This window comes from Platichthys flesus, chromosome 8 (genome assembly GCF_949316205.1).
Source record: "Platichthys flesus chromosome 8, fPlaFle2.1, whole genome shotgun sequence".
Lineage (NCBI taxonomy): Eukaryota > Metazoa > Chordata > Actinopteri > Pleuronectiformes > Pleuronectidae > Platichthys > Platichthys flesus.
In genome coordinates, this window is record NC_084952.1 from 9,401,328 (window position 1) to 9,421,484 (window position 20,157).

The window sequence follows — 20,157 nt, forward strand, 5'->3', positions numbered from 1 at the left end:
AGCTCAGATTGATCTTAACGTGTTTTTTTAAAACCAGGTTAACTATTTTATAAAGTCATTTCATTATTGTATAGTATTCTATTTTCATTTTATTATTTTAAACAGTTGCATCTATTCATATTATTTCTTTGTAGATATATATAAAGATGTATCTATTTTACCACTCATACTCTTTTTTATTCTAATCATTTTAATTGTTTATTTTACTTGACATTGACAATTGTTTAAATGTGGTTTTTAAATTTTAAATATTGTCTTTAAATTTAGTCTCTGTCTTGTTTTTCTTTAATATTTTTATATTCCTGCACAGCACCTTGAATCTACGCCTGTGTATGAAAGGTGCTTTATAAACTAAATTATCTTGCCTCGCTCTATAATGTTGGCCCAGCCCCTAAAAAAGCTGATTACTCATATATCACTGAGATTTTGTCTTCAGATAGATTCACAACCACATGCAATCATCTGCTATATTCTGAAAAGTGGTTGAAATATTTCCCTTCTAAGTGCAGCATGATGTGTCTGCTGAAATAAAAGCTTAAAGTAGTTAAAAATAAACTGATAGAAATAGAAGCAAAAAGAAAGTCTGTGCTGATGATGCTTTTCTCTGCTGACATGCTATAGCTTCACTGATACAGCCCCCCCCCGTTTAAGACTTAAGACTTCACAGATAAAGCGTTAAAGAAAATTAAGTTTAAAATGACCTGTTTGAAGTCAATGTGAGTGTAGCTGCGAAGGGTTGCTTTGATATGCTCAATCCACTCTCTCTCGCCCTGAGGGTTTTCCTGGGTCCCCAGGGCGTAGATGTCGTGAGGGAGCAGGGCGGTGGACTCGTCGGGGGTGTGACCCAGACCACAGCAGGTCACCCACGTCTGCAGGCTGCGAGGAGGAGGGGATCCACCTGTGTACACAAAACAACACGATCAAAAATCCTGAGCCTCAACTTCAGCCCATAAACAAAGTCTTGTGTAAAAGTGACTGTCATCGCATGTGTGATTTACCCATGTTCCAGGTGCCAACAAACACAGAGACCATGTCAGGCTCACTCAGCTGAGAGTGTCTGGTTTTCATCATCTGGAGGAGCTGGCAGAAGGAGTCGCGTTTCTGAAAGAGGCGACAGTCACTCAGTGAATTATGGGAGAGGAAACTGTTAATGGCAGTAAATATTAAAACCCGTTGTTGGCCGTACCCGTGCGCTCTCAAACGTCATCTCCCTCGGTGTGTTGTGGTGACTGTCCACCACCATGCACACCTTGGCTGGGCTGCTCTGGAACTTGACAATCTGGAGAACTGATGATTAAAAAAACAGCAATAAAAAATGATACTGTATAATTGCAAGAAAGGTCAATGTCATAGGAGATGGAAAGAAACTAATTTCCTTACTTCTGTCATGTGAGACCTTTTCGACGGTGAATGATCCGGCTTTTCTGTCAAAAAGCAGCATTCCTGTGTCCACATCAACAGAAACTGTCTGTCTGCCGTACCGCACCATCTTCACCTGGTCACACAAACAAATAGTCGGACATAGTCAGAGGTCAGACGTATTATTTTCCTTACTTTTTGTTATAGTTTAAAATACATATATATTCTTAAATAACTTAACAACAGGTCATTTACAGAATTGTGTTAAGATGAAAAAGCTATTTCAAGCTGGTTTACCTGAAAGGAGTGAACTGGCATCTGTCGGGCATGGTTCTTTACAGGTGCCCTGCTGATGGGGGCTGGTTCAGGTGGGGGGGGAGCGGGCTGGACTGCCAGATTGTGATTGGTCACAGCGTCTTGAAGCGCTTTTAACACCTTCACAGGCAGAGGATTGTAAACGTTAGAATTTAACTATATTTGTCCATCATAAGTTTGTCTAAACTTTTTTGTTTAAATTCATAGTCATTGGAAAAACCTTCCACCTTTGACACTCAGCCCAGATAACAAATGTGGATTTTAACATTGTGCTGAAACTAATGTGGATTCATAAACGTTGGAGGGATTGAAAACAAATGGTGATGACAATCCGTTGTTTCCATATTGAAAAACCACAGAGACTGAGATTGACTTAATAAAAACAAACCTTTTTCTCCAGTGAAGAAAGGAGGCTGACCAGCGCTGAGATCTTACACAACAAGGTGTCTATGTCCATCTCGGGGCCCTTGTTCCAAAGAGACAAAGACAGGTCGGACTAGGTGATGTACACGGACACTGACTCATGACCTTTCACAGTTCTGGGCCACCACTTAAGAAATTCCAGTGACGCCTGTTATGTACCTGTGCCTTGTTTTGTGTCAGAGAGCAGCTCGGATGGTCGAACACCTTGGCCAGGGTTTCTAGACTTGAGAGAGTCAGGTCAATCTCACTGCGGAGCACAACACAACTTTTGTTTAGACATTACATATCAATATTTGCAAATTAAAATAAATCAGACACAGCCGCCTGTTAGTAATGTCTATATATTACAATCCACACATTCGGTTTACCACCGGTATTACAAATAAAATGATGCTTACCTGTTGAGGCCCTGGCAGGCGTTACCCAGAGTACGTTTGAGATGGCATAGAGTTGTTGCCCCTTTATGCACATTGTCGATGTCGAGAGGGAGCTCACTGAAGAGGTAGTCATTGAGCAGACCCATCAGGTCACCTGCAGTACTGTAGAAACAAACAACACAGACAGATTTATAACTGTAAGATTTCATAAACTGGGCAAGCCATTTCTGTTCTCTTGGCATTTCATCCGTTAAGGTTTGATCCACAAGAAAAATGCTCTCCCAAACATTTGTGACCAAGACCGCGAACAATGGTTCAGTCCACAGCAGTCACGGTATTATAACAACATTTCATTAAAGGCAAAAACAAGCTAAAAGAAAAACCAGCCTTTTACAAGTGGCCTCCTCTGGTTTATCTTCGCTTGATTGTCCTTATGTGCATATTTGAAGAAGAGAAGTGAACATAGCTAATGACTGACATTCCTGTGACACCACAAGTAGCCACTAAACCAGATGCACTGATATTGTAACTCAGAATAAGTGGGTATCAATCAGAACACAAACTGCAATGCAGCAGAGGCTTTACAGTAAAAACGAATCTGAGAGCGGGATTTAGTTATTGATAAGAGCTTCAGATTTAAGCTGTAGGAACATAGAATCCCACCTGGATGTGTTCAGCTCCTGTAATTTATCAAGGAATGGGGCGGGGGGGCCTGGTTTAGCTGGTGGTCCTGATGAAAGCGACGAGCTGACTGAGGCAGACACGGCAGGCGGCTTCTCATCATCTGTGTATACATGAAACATACGAAATATACAGCACTGATTTATATGTGCATTTAAAATTATGTGCACTTTTCTGAATATCACAGTTAGTGGGTCTACCTGAGCTCTCATCCCCCGTGTCGATGTCACGGGGAACAGGGTAGAGCAGCGGCGTGACAAGGCCTTTGTGTGGATACTGGTATCCCAACACCAAGTCCTCCAGTGTCCGGAAACAGTTCACCTGCACCCCCTGTGTTGTCTGTGAGACCGACACGCAACAGAAGTCAGTTAATAAATATTAAATACTGTAAAACTCACATGATCATAGTGTAGGTGTGCTGACAGACCGACAGAGAATATCACAGAAACTGTAAACAAATGTTATGTAGATAATAAATTGAGGCCCAAGTGATATTGATTTTTGGGATCCTTGAAGATATCATGGGGTTAAAAAATGTAGGATATAAATATTTGGCTAATGTATGCTTAAACAAAATTGGCAATGATTCCTAGGTCATTTACAAACCTTTATGACCTAGAAATGTAACTGAGCCATGATATTTTTTAATTTAACTATAAACTTTATTTTAAATAAATAAGAATAAAAAGGAAAAACAAATCCAACCAAATATATACAAATTTACAATAAAAGCAACATGTTCAGGTAAAATAATTGCAGAGCTTTTCTTCAATTTTGATTGTGTAAATAAAAGTTTCATATTGGCACATGTCAGCAAACTGGTGTGTGTAAAAGGCTCATATCAGCTCTAAATAAAATACCAATATTGCTGTGACACAAAAACAAATGGATACATATTTTCTAATTAAGTGATTTTAGGTATTTCATTTGTTTTGACAAACTTGCTGTGAGTAATACAATGCAGAAAATGTACTTCACTTTTAAAAAGTCTAAGTACATAAAAAAAAAACAGGCAAAAGTATCATCTATTGCAAAGTTGTAAGTTTACGCATGTTCCAACAAGATGTAACAGACAGTGCCAAGGCAAATAAAACTTGACTCCAAATCTACTGCCTTCAAAATCACATTCTTTAAGAAAAAAACCGTTGTATGAAATAGAGATGATGAGAACTCTGACGGGAGGGCTTTGATAAAATAACTGCCTCCCTCCCCCGACGCCTTCTCTGTAGAATAAAGCAGAAGTATTTGTTTTTTTGCATAACAGAAAAAGTCCCATGCAGATGACCTGCTGTGATAAAAAGGAATCCCAGGAGGATTTTCGAATCAGCGCCCTGCACCCGGCAGGATTTCGTGGCATAACTTCCTGAATACAGCAGCAGTTGGCCGTCATGTTTCGCTGTGGTCCAACATTCCCAGTCAGGCTAAAAAGCCCCCCATAAAAAAATGGCATGGACGTTTTCACATGCATACGCTCGCAAGTTCAGGGCACAAGCAGAAGCAAGACGACTCTCAAACTTTCCACCAAAACCTGCACCGCTACACTTCAGTGGCACTCAAAGCAGTACTAGCAGAAAGTTAAAATTAAGTAGACACATCGTGCACAGGTGTTGGTCATGTATAGCATGAGAAGTCACGTGCACATTCATTAAACCACAATGTAGAGCAAACTCTTTTCCTGTGTCCTCCTTTTTCAGAGTTTTTAATTTTGTGTTGAAAGAGTCAAGCTTCCGATTCTGCTTCACCAGGACCTATAGATATTATTCTTTCAAACGCAGGCATCTCTTGAAAAGCAATTAAAAGGAAGGATGGTGAGAAAACCAAACGGCCCCCAAAATATCTCTGTGGCCTGCTTGGAAAAACAAGGAGGCAAGCATGCATTGTGAGTTGGTGGAGCAGATCCAGTGAGGGAAAGTACGAACTGCAGGTTTATACTGATGGCAGTGGAAAAAACAACTGAAATAGCAACAGTCTCAGGTCTTCATTCGAAAGCAGAGGATTTTTTCCGAGTCAAGGCCTCGAAAAACAACTGCCAGAAAATCGTTATTAAACTCATTATTGGACTTCTTTGCAGATGGCTAAAAACAGGCCACATATGATACGTGACTCAGGGCCAGAATTTTTTTTTTCTATTCTTAGTTTTATTTTCTCTCACCCACTGTGAGTGTGTGCGTGTCTGTGGTTGTGAACTTTGTGCCTGTGTGTGTGCTTCTATAGTGTAATTATTAGGTCATTTGTTGACTAAACAGCCTCCTTCTCGATGTATCAAAAACAGACACATACCATCACTGGCTTCGACTCACCAACATCCAACAGACTCATTATTTCTAATACAAACACCCTCATACATGCACATTTAACAAATAAGCGCACCCATTGCTCAATGACCTAGTATGTGGGTTGAGTAGGAATCTCTGAGACATAAAAACAATTTCTCCTCTGTGCTGCTGAGCTCACGCTGCAAGCATGCAGCCACATGGCAGAGATGCCATTCAAACAACAAGGCTACTGCAGTTGTAACAGACCCTGCACAGAGCAGAAACACAAACACGTTCCTGTTCTCCTTACAACAGCAATAACAAACCATTGTTTGATCCCCGCAGCTCCATCCGAGCTGCTGCTTCTCTTTATGCGGTTACAGTGTGAGCCAAGGTTTCAGAAACTTTTTGATTTGGTTTTCCTCTGGTCCTCCTTGTCAGGCAGAGGATTCAGGATGTGGCCACGATCACTCACCTGGACTGCGAGGAGGCCGTCGGCGTCAGGGAGAATTCGATAGGTGTGAACATGACGCTGGAACCTTTGGAAACCAAAACAAGTTTGGTTATTATAGCAAATTACTACAAAACAAAAAATTCAAAGGGAAAAATATATTTAAACCGATAGTTTATATCAGGATCAGATGTCTGAGAGTAGTTAAAAGCACTATAACCTTCTTTAACAAGGCGCCAGTTGTTTTACAGATCTGTAATGATGCGGCTTGTTTTCCTTGTACAATGCAAGAGGCACTTGGATCAACTCCACCATTCACTATTAAAGGGGGTTTCTTTCAGGCAGCACATAAAGATGAATGGCAGCTTTTGATCAGCGAGTGTGTTACATGAACCAAAGGGAACCGGTGACAACAGAACAACTGAAAACCAAAGTATTGAGAAATTTAAGTCAATAAAAGAGGGAATCAGATATTGAGAGAAGAACGAAGGGAAAGAGGGAGCACTGCGAGCGACCGGGCTCAGCTTTCAGGAATGTATCTGGCTGGGGCTGATGAGCAGTCGGCGTAGTGCGGTCACTGGAGCTCCCGCCCTCTTCCAGGGGCCCCAGGGAAGAAAGTGGGGTAAAGAGGGGAAACAGGGAGACCTGAGCCAGGGTTTGACTGGCTGAGATGGACTGTGTTCAGACGGGACAGTCTGGAGAGGGTGTATGTGCGATGCTGGCAGCACAGCCGTAGAGCAGCTCCTCTGCTGCCTGCTGGCACGTGGTGATGAAAGTGATGGATATGACAGGGTGAGTGAAGCTGCTGAGTCAATTTACAGATGGTGACATTCTGCTGCAATGTTGGAGTTTATGAATAGTTTCCAACCCTCAATGCCAAAATATAGAATTTCACAAGATTAGGTAATTAAGCATGGCTTCACATAAAGTAGAGCTGCTTCCTGTTTCTTCTCACCGAGGGCAGCAGGTATAAATCCGAGCCATTTTGAGTGAATCATTAAATAATTTAAAGGAGGTGGAACTCTTAAAATGAGACAAATAAAGAAACATCCAATGATTTCTGTACAAATGATTTCTGGAGAGTAGGGAGTCCGTTTTTAAGGTTTACATTCACACAGCATCACCTATTAAAGCTGCCACACTTAAATAACCCGCTCTGGGTTTCTCACACAGAATGTACCAACAAATACATCAGGAGAGTTTAAAGTGCTTCATATAGGGAATGACGTTTGGTTGTGATGGGTACCATAACCTGGGTGTGTGTGTGAGTGAGTGTGTGTGTGTGTGTGTGTGTGTGTGTGTGTGTGAGTTTGTGTGTGTGTCTGTGTGTGTGTGTGTGTACTCACAGCAGGCACAATGCGTAGGCTCCTGGCACAGACTCGCTGTCTCTCACTAGGTAGCTGCCATCCCTCCCTGCCCGTGCCAGCTGGTCCTCTGCGTGCACGCGGCTGATGTCACGATGATACCACGCCGCCGTCGCCATGGCGATCAACGTCGAGCGATACGGTCATAAAAGTCATCCACGTGAGTCGAGGAACCTGACGAGCAGTCCATTCAAGTGCTCCTGGTGGCCACGGCCTTTTTCTTCATGATCAAAGTGTGTCAAACTGACGAACCCAACCCCCCTGTTTGTATCAGCTGGCATTTCCTGTGCACCTATTGGCTCCTTGTGGGTCACACATCCTGTTTGCACCGTACGAGGAAAGAAGCAGATGCAGCTGATGGTGAGATTAGTCCACTGTTACAACACCCTGCTTCTCGCCTGAAGTTCCAGTCCACCTTTCTGATAACAGCGTCCAGTGCTGAGCCCCTGCTTCAGTCTTCGGTTGCAGTTTTCTGCACCCAGGTGGGTGTGTTGCTCCAACAAACACAGACCATCACAGCGGTAGGGGGGGGCGACAGGAGGTAGAGGAAAAACAGCAAGAGTCTGAATGAAGCAGTCAGCCCTGAGGCTGTGACGCTGCCTCTAGCTTTACCACAAACACAAGCGCTCCTCTTGTCCCCAAACAAAAGCCCCACATGCAAACAACAGGAAAAGAAGAACTGAGACGGCAAAATAAACAAATGGAGCCACACACACGGCTCCCACACACACACACACACACATGCACAGCAAGCAGAGACAGAAACACAGCAGATGGAACTCCGTCAGCACTAAAACCAGACAGGCATGCAGCAGAAACCAGACTAATTCAAATGATTTCTCAGCTCTGTAGCCATATAAGGGAAAAGGAACACCCTCCAAGAGAAAGTTCAGCTGATGACTGCAGTTGCCTTAGCCTCTTCCAGGCCCAGATTCCACTCAGATGCTGCCTGGTTGGGTGTGGGCTAATCCAGGGGTCTCACTTTCATGCTGGATGTTTGTGTGCTGGCGCGTGGGTCTTGTCAGAAGAGTCCCGTCCGCACTGGCGTGGTCTCCAGCGGCTCTTCACGGTGCTGTCAGAGCAGAGGGAGGGAGCAGAGAGGCGAGAGGACAACCCCGTAAGAGCACAGCACAGACAGAGGAAGTGACTCGACATTCCAGATGGCGGACACAGCCAGGAGAATTCTTGCGAGGGGCTCAACCTCACCACCAGTGTGTGAAACAGCAGACTGCTTCCTTTTTCTCTCCGTCTCCCTCTCTCGTCTATTTCCCTCCCTCAGCCCCTGCCCTGTCTCCCTCCTCAAATTCCAAACAGAACACACAACTTTCCACTCTCAGGTGAGGGGCTAATCCTCAACTTCTTTCTAGTTTCTGTTTTATTATCTTTACTTCCAGATGTTTCAACCCCTGGCAGGAATATTTACGTTCTTCCAGCCTCTCTTTCTTCTGTCCCAACCTATTTCCTTTTGTCACCCTCCCTACACTTCCCACCCTCTCTGGCTCACACAGCAGCAAAATGCAGTCTCCATATGGTTATGATCATCCCCAACTTTCTTATTTTTGTCCTCGGAGAAACTTCGCCCATTATCCAGCCCTCCTACTTCCCTCCTTCTCCATTAGTTGGAGCATGTAAGTCTGTGGGAAGCCGTTTGGTCCCATATTTGCTGTTCTGCCTCTCACTGCTCCGCAGAAATGTGCCGACCACCAACCGCAGCCCCCATAAAACAAACAGACGCAGCCGTCCTCCAACTGGTGATGCATCTTCTTGACTTGATCCCATGCTCTAATCACTTCTTCTTGCTATGTGCTCTCTGCAACATATGATTGGAAAATATGCAATATTTACCATTGAGGCTGTGCAGCTGTGGTTTGAACTAAATGCTAACGTCAACATGCTCATGGTGAAAACGAGAACATGCTGATGTTTAGCAGGTGATGTTAGGTCAACAGCTTACTTGAGTGTGTTACCTTAAAGGGGACACATTATGAAAATGCCACTTTTGTGGTGCTTCTACACGTTAATTTGGGTTTCTGGCATGTCTACTGTCCCAAAAACTCTGGAAAAAAATCGACTCCCGCGATTTGATGTGGTTTCTCTATGTCAGAAACAATTCGATATAGTGCGTCGATTGGGATTACGACCGAAATAAACGTCATAGTCCCACCATGCCCATGTAGGGAGTCTCGCTACATGGCCTACATGGCCACCAAGGATGCTGCTGCTGCGCCAGCTCCAGCTCCCACTGCCCCCACTGCGGGGCTGCGCTGGGTAGCTGGGGCTCTCGCAGTCAGGCTTCGGCCCACCTGACTCTGGTTCAAAATGATATGGTTGCAAGATTGTATCTTCGTCTCCAGTAGCCATTTTTGTACAGAGGTAATGGATAGCTAAAAATCTGGGCGCTTGTATCTTGTGAAGGAGGGAGGAGGGGAGAGGGGGGTGGGTGGGGCACTCAAAACAGGTCAATCTGAGGAGGGCTGTTTTAGACAGGGTAAAAAGGGTGCTGTTTTTAGTGATCCTTGTGGTATTTTGACCAAAATATGTTACAGACATTTCATTAAGACCCCAAGGAACCATATCAACTGTGGTAAAATGGTCATTCGATGGGTCCTTTAAGTGAGCCTCGAAGTGATAACAAGTAGAGTTCGACAGATGTGGAGTTTTAGGGGCAGATGCAGATGCTAAGAATAGGAAGCAAAACATGTCTGATACCAATTCATAGGCCAACATTAATGTACATATAGAAAATGTTTGGTAATGAAATGTTACTATCAAACTATTATGACAAAGAAATGTAAATAAGCCTTGATAATATGCATTGCATCGTTTATCCTGGAGATTATAACATTCATCATACCGCAGCATATCAGACAAAAACACACCTTCTAAACTGGATGAATATCTGCGTAACTGAGAGTCCATTCATGACTTAATTGGCTAAATGGAAACGTTTAAATTTGTTTGATTTTTTCAGAACCCGAGCTGTGGTGACGGTGAACATCTCTCATGAACCATGTCAGACGCTGACTTGGTTCCTCTCTTGTCTGTTAGTCGGATCTATTATTGAATGTTCTGTTTATGCAAACAGAGAATTAAACAGGATACTGAGATAAACACTGACACCACAATATATTAACAGTATATTAAGTTCCCATGAACTGATGAAGATTAAGCTTGATGAAGCTGTGTTGTATTATTGATATTAAACAGCACGTTCAGGAATAGATGTAACATTATTTAACAAAGGCCAGACAGCACAAAAGGCCATGATTCCATATATATATAAGAAAATAACGATAGTGATTAGATAAACATGGAGAAGATTTTAAATATAAAGAGGACAGGTGGCATTCAAAAAAAAAAATGGTCCGGCACCTAGTTTAAGCTGAAGAATTGTGTTTTCAACAAGAGCAACACAATCCCCATTTAATGCCGGTAGTGAAAAGGAAATGGTGATGACCATGTATTCACAACAGCTATGGCAGCAGGCCATCAAAGTTACAGCATCACTTGAGTTGAGTTGGTGCTGCTAAAAATACATTTGGCTAAAGGTCACATGTGAGTTGCAGATTAAACCAGAGAGAGAGCTAACAGGTAACACCCCTGTTTATACTCCTGCATTCATAATTCAGTTCACCTACAATAATATTGCTGCGAATTGGCGAAACCTTGTTTGAGTTTGTGCTGAAAGAAAAACCTCAGCCTCACAAATAAGGAAACTCTGACTGGATCAGCACCTAATAGAGTTTGTTCCTGTGACTAACAAACACAGCTTCAGCGCCTTCATTTAGCAACACAGCAAACAGTGTGTTGTTAAGAAGTGGTAATACCGTGGTTCTGTAATGCACTGGGACAAGTCAGCGGTCCCCACTTCGTTGGCTGTCCACATATAGCGCTCGCCTAAAACGGCAGCAGATTAACTGTAAGGTGCTTATAAGATTGTATGGATCCTCGAGCGGCTAAAAGTGGAGAAGAAACACTCTGGAGAGACGGTTCATCGTGAAGTGAGATTACCTGGGTTTTTAGTGGCTGCATCCTGGACATACAAAAATACAATTCTATGTAAACAGTCCAGATGTACAAAGATGTAAACCTCTGTGCAGTACGACATGTCTAACAGTGCATTACAGTGATGGTTCTAAAATGTTGGAGATCAAATAAAACATCTGAATGGATTCAAATCATATAAATTCAATGAACATGAGACTGAAACATATTCTAACAGATCCATGGCATTGATCACGACCTATTGCCCCTGTGCCTTTTAAATCTCATTAGAGGATTGAATGAGGTTTAGGAAAGATAAGTTACCTTTCATTCATCCACTACAGACTGTGCGTACATGACTTACACTAACTCTAACATCTAACCTGTCTTGACCCAAGACAAAGGTTAATAAATGAATCAATACACAGTGGGTATTGCTGGCAGTCAGTAGATGTCATGCAAACTAAATGACTAACCAACCAAGGAACCCACTCTGACTAGATAGACAGTGCTGTTTCCCCTTCAAACCCAGGTGGGGTTTTTGGCCCAGTGAAGCGCGTAACGGCTGTATCAGAATGACTGTCAATGCTTATAACAGTATACACAGGATACAGAAAAACAGAAGCATTCATCTTATGCAAAACTGGGCAGGGTTCTTTTTTTTTTAAAAGATCTTGTCTACAAAGTGGCCGGAAGAGCAGTTGCTACTGACTTTGGGTGGACGTGGCATGGAGAGGTTTCATATTTATATATCATCACCTTCGCCAAGGAGGCTATGTTTATTATCTGTTTGTTTGTTACTTAGCAGGATAACCAAGAAAAGTTTTGCAACCAATTTCTGTGACGTGGAGTTTTTTATTTACTTTTCTTAAACGTGACGGGATGCCGTGTTTACTTTGGCGAAGGTGTCCACTCACTGAGCATCTTCCTGGTGTTTGTACGTCATGGTACCTCAACAGGAAGCCCAACCAGGAGAGACAACTGGGATTTCTACTAAAAGTGAAGTAACTCCATTTGTAAACCTTTACAAGACTGTCTATTCAAGCCTTCACCATAAAAAATAAGTCAAACACAAAATGAAAAAGCCTGAGCACTATCAGTTTTCAACCAGGTCAGTCAAAACCCTTTGTTTGACCAATATCTACCCAACTGCAGTGGTGTTTCTAATGTTACATTAAAAAGCCTCATGTAACTCATAAGGGAGCCACTGCCCCCCATCTCATCACCCTTTCTAAACAGTTTTGAATTTCTCACAATGGTGCATACTACAGCAGGATTAACAACTTTTTCCTGCACTGTTATGAATATTAGAGCTGTGCATGTGAGTGAACAGCTAGAAGTTATATGCAGAGCACTAATGCAGAATGATCGGGAAAGCAGCTTTAATGGTTTAGACTGCTTAACTTTGTATCTGCTTGTTAAGTCCGGGCTGTTGATCCGGCGGAGTGATGTGCTGCACCGGCGTCCTGTCTGGTCAGCTTTAAACAGATCTCATACCTTGTCCCCGTATGACAGTTGAACACAGGCCAAACACGAACCCCAGCCAATCGAATTAATTATCTTTTACCGCCAAGGTGTGACAAGCCATAAAATCCATCATCCAGCTCCCTCATTAATCAATCAATTACACTTGGCTGAGGTTGGTGTGAAGATCCTCCATTGATCCGCCAGACACAGATTTACCTCTTTAGCTGTGCGTCAGGTCAGAGGCTGGATCCACCTCAGATCACCGACAATGGGTGTAGATAACAAACAATAGAAGCCTAGTATTTACTTTAGAGTTTATGTTAAAGCCACTATTGTAATCCAGTTTATTATCCTGTAAACTAAACATGGATCAGCCAGAGTGTCCTTGCTACATGCTAATTACTGCTACTAATTTGCTGAATTAATCTCAGTCACAACTATAAACGGAAGAATTGACAAGCATGATGGTTTTGTCATCAACCTGAGACTTGATGCACGGCAGTAAGTCGGCCGCTCACTTAGATTTCTGTAAACCTGCCGTGTGCACAGATTGTGCAAGGCTTGGTCGAGCAGCCATCTGTCTCCCTGGCCACCAAAATCCAACTAATACCACTCTTCTCTTCTCTAAGCCCCAAGAAAGGATTTCCTTGCACATTCACACAGTCTATTTCATGAGACAATGTTTTCGCCTCTGTGAGGTATTTTAAAATGTCGCAGCTTGGAGGATATCAGTTTAACAAGTACTTCATTCGGGTATTTCTACCATAGAGTCACTGAAACAGCCACTACATTTTTACATCGTGGAGAAGTAGATGCCCTTCAGGTCTCCTTATGTTAGCGGACAGTTCTATTAGTTGTTTATAAATCAGGCTTCCAGAAGAAAGCTTTAGAAAATTTGATATATTCGCTTGTTATTTTGTCGTGATGTTCAGAATAAACCCCTGGTTAAGTAAAATTTGATGTGCCTGTAGGGGAATTTTTTTATGTGATAATTAAATCCTCAATCCTACTCAAATGATAGGAAAAACATGGAGGATGGTGCGTGTGGCACATGTACTAAAAAATTACTGATCAAGCCAAAATCCAGCAGAGGTCAGGTGACTGTCAGAGTTTATGTCCAGGTCTTGGCCTGTTTATTTCGCACCATATGTTTTTGGCCCCGTCTGGCGCTCACACTGCCCACATCTCCCCGAGCTTATTCCTCTTACGGCCTGTACGCACATTGTTTTTACACACGCCCCCCCCGGACCAAAGCAGTAGTGTTCTAACGAAGTAATCAGATTTTAAGCTGAAGGCAGGGCTCCTGGGTTGGAAGGTCATGGTATAAAAGCCAGGAGGCGGCAGTGATTGCCACTCACTCGACACACTGTCAACAGTAACGGATTACAGGAGGCAGCAGAGCAGATTCATTGACAGAACCGATTGATTGGTAAGTGAGCGATTTCTCTCGCATTAGGAATAGATGGAGAGGTTAATAACTCAAGATATGGAATAATGGAGTATCGGAATTTATTGGAAATTGCAGGAGCATGCGTTTTAGCAACACAGTTTATCTTACATGCCAAGTTTGAGATGCATTTTCTTTAAAAATCAGAAAGGTACTCTTTATTGCAGGATGTTATTCAGAGATTACAACAGTCCTTAACTGATGGAAAGTTATTAATTAATAATTCATTATTATATAACATTTGGAAAATGCCTCTTTAAAATGTTACGATAATCTCACTGATATTGAAAGAGAAAATATAACCACTGCAACTCATTGTCTTACTTTTATCAGTATGACATGTTTTGATAACTTTGTTTTTTACTTCATTGTTTTCAGACTGAATCTATAACTTTGCCATCAACATGTCAAAGTGAGTATAAAGGATATTGATTTATTCTTTGTTTAGCAACTATTCTGCGGAGGAACACCTTTTCTTCAGAGGTTAAAAATCAATAATTCAAGTTATTAAAAGATTAAATGGCACAACAGGACAAATGTATATATCTATAGGTGAATGCTTTTGAATACCACTGTCACAGTGATATTTAAGGCTGTTTATAATTCTTTGTATTGAAACTAAGTGTATATTCTTAAATTATGTATGTGCATTTAAAATACGGCTTTGATTATTTTTTGGATTAAACTGTGTTTTGATACACAAGTTATTGAATTAAACAAGAGATGCTCGGAATACCATCACAAGAAAACATGCAGAGTAGCTTTGCTGTGGTAATTCCACATCTCGGCACAGACACGCAGCGTCTTTGTGATTCCTCAAACACTTGAGTCGGCCAAGGAATGGATCAATCCTGATTAAAAAAAGGATTGTTTGGATTTGATCTCGGAGAAGCGGTTTACAGGTCAAAAGATAAGTTTTAATTGGATTACTTGGCCCACCCCCGAGGGGCAAACACCACCGGGGATTATGTGTTTGTTTATGGTCACATAGAGCAGCGGGCCTGCGCTCACAAGGTTATATAAGATTAAGATTATTGAGAAACAAAATCAACACTCTGAGATACTGATTAAGAAACTAGGATGACTTGAGATGTACAGACTTAGGAAATCAGAGTTGAGTCTCATGTCCGGCTGTTTTTCCAACCTTAGCACTAATCCATCCTTATATGAATGGGGAGTGAGGGCACTCCCCGTATCCTATAGTTTGAAATGACATTAGATTAGATTCAACTTTATTGTCATTGCCCAGCATGCAGTGTTAACTAATGATAACCCTGGTAGGTTGTGGGTGAATCAAATAAAAATAATGGCATGAGACAACTTTAGAAATTGAAAAGAAGAGAGACTGTTAAGAATTTATATAAAGTAAGGCAGAAATAACTTATTTTGTGTTTAGCAAGTATAGGTTTAGTGAATCAAAAAAAGAAAAAAAATTCAAAATAAATTCTGATTGACAAACTTTTCCTTTTTCCCTCTTTCCAGGGTATTTAAGAAGACCAGTGGCAATGGACATGTAAGTGGCCTCTACAATATAGTCATTACAGGGCACCCATAGGTCTAGGGAGGAGTGCAGTTTGTGTGTAGCTCTTCCAACTCCCAGAAATAACTTTCAAACTCTTGTAACCTTAGCGTGGGAGTGACTGGTTTCTGCTTTTCTCTTCTTTGCAGATTTCTCTGTACTTGGGGAAGAGAGACTTTACGGACCATGTGGATTCAGTGGAAATAGTCGGTGTGTATCACAGTGTCTTCTTTGCATCCTTACATAAGTACATATATGTGCATCTCTAGGAAATCTGACACTGTCGATTCTTCTCTCATTTGCAGATGGGGTAGTTAAAGTGGACCCTGCTGGTCTTGAAGGCAGAAAAGGTACTTTCATCTTAATTGCTGTAAATGGGGAAGGTTATAAATCCTGTATTTTTACACAACCCAGACTAATGGGAAACCCTTTCCATTGTAGTATATGTCTACCTCGCCTGTGCCTTCCGCTATGGAAGCGAAGAATTGGATGTCATTGGGCTGTCCTTCAGGAGAGACATCTGGATAAAGCGCATTCAGGTGTATCCACCTACAGGCGAAAGCGTCCCCAGCTCACCAATGCTGGAATCGCTCATGAAGAAAGTTGGAGAGCAAGGATGTCCCTTTTCCTTCCAGGTGAGGAGGAATTAACTCACTCTTTACACAACATATCAAATCCCTCCTGTCCCTTCCTCTAGTGTTACATTGATCGACAGCACATCCTTACGTCAGCTTTACTTTGAAGTCACTTCCATTAATAAGTTTCCCTCGTCTTTTGCTGTTTCAGATGCCAACAAATCTCCCCTGCTCAGTTGCCCTGCAGCCAGCGCCAAACGATTCTGGAAAGGTACTATTACAGTCATTTTTTTTTTAAATGTCTTTTCATATTCTCTTATGCAGGATGTTAAATGTTTGGCAGGTTATTCATTAGGCTCTTGTAATGTTGTAGGCCTGTGGCGTGGACTTTGAGGTTAAAGCATACCTGGCCAACGCACCCAGCAACGTAGATGAGGAAATTGAAAAGAAGTAAGTATGTCCACAGTCAAACCTAGCTGTTTGAAGAATCCCAGCATTCTTCTTTTGCATTCTTAAACTGTATCCGAATAAAGGACATAAGGAGAATGAACTCTGATTATGTTTTTTCGTTTTTTATCATTTCTTAGAGACACCTGCCGCCTGATGATTCGTAAAATACAGTTTGCACCAGTTAACAACAAGCCCGGACCCAAGGCGGAAATTTCCAAACAGTTCATGATGACTGACAAACCAGTTCACTTGGAGGCCTCCCTTGAAAAAGAGGTACATTTAAGTTTAGAAGCTGTATTTTTGGCATTACACCGATTATATTAAGATTGCATAATTAATCCAAATGAAATCCTTGTTTCTTTTTAGCTATATTACCATGGAGATCCTATCACCGTCAAAGTAAAAATCAACAACGAAACCGCTAAGGTTGTGAAGAGTATCAAAGTCTCAGGTGAGTAGCAAGGGAAGAAATTTTAACTAGACAGTTGTTGAATTTTAAATACTTTGTGTTTGTGTATCTCAGAAAAGAGAGAGAGAATATGAGTACATATATAACGTATATATGTTCAAGTCTGACTGTTTGTAGTAATGCAGAACTGTTTTTCCTTCTTTTTAGTTGAGCAGCTAACAAATGTGGTCCTCTACTCATCTGACACTTACACCAGGGCCGTTTGCACTGAGGAGTCCGGGTGAGGCTTCCCTTGTATTAGATTAGCAATGTATATTTCTTTACAATTATTATCACATCAACATATCCCTAAATTGTGTGTACTTTTATTACTGAGGGGGGGAAGCATTTTTCATTTTAACATACATTTTTTAAATAAAAAATTAAACCAATGAAAATAATGACTTAAGTTTAACACCTATTCACTGCTTTACACAGTGAGACAGTGAACGCCAACTCGAAACTGGAGAAGACCTTCACACTCACCCCCCTGCTGGCCAGCAACACAGAGAAGCGCGGGATCGCAGTGGACGGGCGGCTAAAAGACGGGGACACCAACCTCGCCTCCACCACCCTGTAAGCCACTGTCGTGAAAGGGCTTACAGTGAGCCCGCGACAGGTTTTCATCCTCTTATTGAGCGGCAGGGATACATCTCCACACTGTGTCATCCACTTATCGTGTCTTATACCTAATCCTCAAGCTGTGAAAACTTAACTATTTCTGTCCCCTCGCAGGAGTGATGGAGACAAGGAGATGCAGGGAATCGTTGTCTCCTACAAAGTCAAGGTCAATCTGGTCGTGTCCGGCGGAGGGTAAGTTCTAACTGAATAAACACATATTCATTCACATACATATAATGTCAAATGGCGTACACTGATGATTCATTTAATGTTCTCTCACTAAAGCCTGCTGGGTGGTCTTACATCAAGGTAAACACCGATTTGACTTCATGTGTGATCGTGTGATATTTAAGTGAAGATTATGTTAATAATTGTACTTTTTATTGTTTAACTTTCAGCGATGTCTGTGTGGAGCTTCCTCTGTGTCTGATGTCCCCAAAACCAGCAGGTGAGTGCAATGTTTTAACCGAAGAAATTTCCCTCAACCTCAACTATAACTAATCTGATTAATGTGTTTTTCTATATTATGTCCTCCCTTTTTATCCACTCATTGCACGTCATCGCTGTCTAACGAGCAGAAGTGTAAGTATACAGGTCTCTGTGACAACAAATGCATTCACCTGTGGCTGTGGTGCTTGAGACATGCTGCTGATACTTCTCTCCTCTGTGCTTTTTTGTGTGTTATGAACAACAGCAAATTGGATTAAGGGGCCTCTTTAGTTCAGGTGAGGTCACCTCAGATTCAGCACGTTTTACAGTGTTCACTTTTTCAAGGGGCCACACCGTGCGTCATCTCTATGAAACACTTACCTGATTTAAACGCTCTCGTCTATACAGGCGATAGATTGTTAGACGTGATGGCCCTTGAATGAGTGCACTGTCTCACCTGATGAAACCATTACACAAATATTCAATTTGGCTGATTAAGATCATTTTTGTTAAGCATCTCCAGTAGCTACTTATATCAGCATGTATACTCCTTGATGGCTAGTACTATATTTGCATGTGATATATATATATCAATATGCAAAAGCTTAATTTTAATCATGTGACCTGCTTGTCCCTTATTATTATTATCACATATAAAAGTAGATAGTTCAATGTCGGACTTACACAATCGGTTGTTTCTTGCCAGCAGGACAGACATCAAATTCGAGTGAAGGGATGAGATGTCCAGCAAGGAAAATCCCTTCTCTGACAGAGAACACAGAACACAAGGGAACCAATGAAGAGAGTTACTAATTCCCCTGGCAAATGAACATGTGACTGACATCAGATGGATGCCATTGTAGTTTAGAAATAAACATGTGTTGTACTTTTTTTTTTCTTTTGTGAGAGGAAATGTCCCATTGCGTAGATATTAGACTTTTCCCCCTATGTTTCATGCAAACGGACAATGCAGAGAGCTATTTATTGTTGATGTGTTATTGCTTTGTCACTAGAGCCATGCAATCTTTTTGACCGAATGTGCAGCCGTGGGACAAATATCCCATAAATACTCCCTCTTTATAGACGAGAGAAGGAAATAAACACATCGTTTCCCCCAAATAGTCGTTTACCTTTCTTCATTTTACTCCAAGTCTTGTGACACTTTTTCATAATTTCATGAACAAAAGAAAAGCATAATTAGAACAAAAACATAAAGATCCCATAAATTTTATTTTCTATGCACAGACCCAATTTATATACTTTTATTTATATGTTAGCAATTAATCTGTTAGGTTGAGGCACATGGAAACACAAGCTTTGCTCTGAAAAGTTGAGCCAAGTACAAAATGCCATGTTTTTCCTTTACCTCTGGTTTGGAGAGACTTCCTCTCAATCTGTTTCTTCAACTTAAAAATGGATGAATGTCTAAATAGGGATAGTGATAGAAATACAGTCACCACATTAAACAATAAATAGATATAGACAAGTTGGTGTGTAGTCTCAGTCAAGGTCACATTTTGAGTCAGTTAATCAACACAAACATTCACACAAACACAGAATGAAAGGAGACATTGCTCGGTACTAACAGTTGGACACTGGAGCCGGATCCTGAATGCACCATTATATTCCACCCAAAGCTTCATCAGTTCTGCATTTCTATAGCCTTTCTATTTTCTATTCTGATTCTGATTTATATCTTCTATAAACAGACACTAAACAGACACCATCTTGCACACATTTCACTAAAGGCTCTGCCTCTAAATCTGAGTGATCTCACTGGGCCTTTGAAAAAAAACCAGCAGAATCAGAATTCTTTTCTTGCCATGTATATTTGCACATACAGGAAATTGCCTTGGTGCGGTTGGTGCACTGTACAAACAACAATATAAAACCAACAATATAGAACAACAATATATACAGTAAGAGAACACAATATGAGTCAACATTTACACTCATCTGAAAAAAAAAACTGTGGAAAAAAATAAATCTTGC

General features: G+C 41.5%; 2 protein-coding genes across 4 annotated transcripts in view; one reads left to right on the forward strand and one right to left on the reverse strand.

Annotated features, from left to right (window-relative positions):
* Nucleotides 1-18,922, reverse strand: part of inppl1b (inositol polyphosphate phosphatase-like 1b) — a 28,569-nt gene extending 9,647 nt beyond the window's left edge. Inside the window, exons 1-13 of one of the 2 annotated variants that reach the window (XM_062393253.1) lie at nt 18,850-18,922; nt 7,208-8,297; nt 5,886-5,949; nt 3,356-3,494; nt 3,138-3,258; nt 2,496-2,636; nt 2,257-2,344; nt 2,063-2,140; nt 1,657-1,794; nt 1,381-1,495; nt 1,187-1,287; nt 999-1,101; nt 702-898 (exon numbers count right to left, since the gene is read on the reverse strand). In XM_062393253.1, the coding sequence (XP_062249237.1) occupies nt 702-898; nt 999-1,101; nt 1,187-1,287; nt 1,381-1,495; nt 1,657-1,794; nt 2,063-2,140; nt 2,257-2,344; nt 2,496-2,636; nt 3,138-3,258; nt 3,356-3,494; nt 5,886-5,949; nt 7,208-7,344 (1,422 nt within the window). In that variant the 5' untranslated portion in view covers nt 7,345-8,297; nt 18,850-18,922. The remainder of the gene's footprint in view (nt 1-701; nt 899-998; nt 1,102-1,186; nt 1,288-1,380; nt 1,496-1,656; nt 1,795-2,062; nt 2,141-2,256; nt 2,345-2,495; nt 2,637-3,137; nt 3,259-3,355; nt 3,495-5,885; nt 5,950-7,207; nt 8,298-18,849) is intronic. The other variant, XM_062393254.1, reaches the window with a different exon arrangement.
* Nucleotides 10,484-19,274, forward strand: arr3b (arrestin 3b, retinal (X-arrestin)). 2 transcript variants are annotated; one of them, XM_062393257.1, is made up of 16 exons: nt 10,484-14,105; nt 14,502-14,535; nt 15,606-15,636; nt 15,792-15,852; nt 15,948-15,992; nt 16,084-16,277; nt 16,429-16,488; nt 16,591-16,667; nt 16,805-16,940; nt 17,034-17,118; nt 17,284-17,356; nt 17,554-17,691; nt 17,851-17,928; nt 18,022-18,045; nt 18,135-18,184; nt 18,872-19,274. In XM_062393257.1, exons 2-16 carry the CDS (start codon nt 14,528-14,530, stop codon nt 18,976-18,978), a joined length of 1,167 nt encoding a protein of 388 aa, XP_062249241.1. In that variant the 5' UTR covers nt 10,484-14,105; nt 14,502-14,527; the 3' UTR covers nt 18,979-19,274. The 2 variants fall into 2 exon arrangements, with proteins under 2 accessions (XP_062249241.1, XP_062249242.1); XM_062393258.1 differs by having other exon boundaries at nt 10,488-14,105; nt 18,875-19,274.
* The last annotated feature ends 883 nt before the right edge of the window (nt 19,275-20,157 follow it).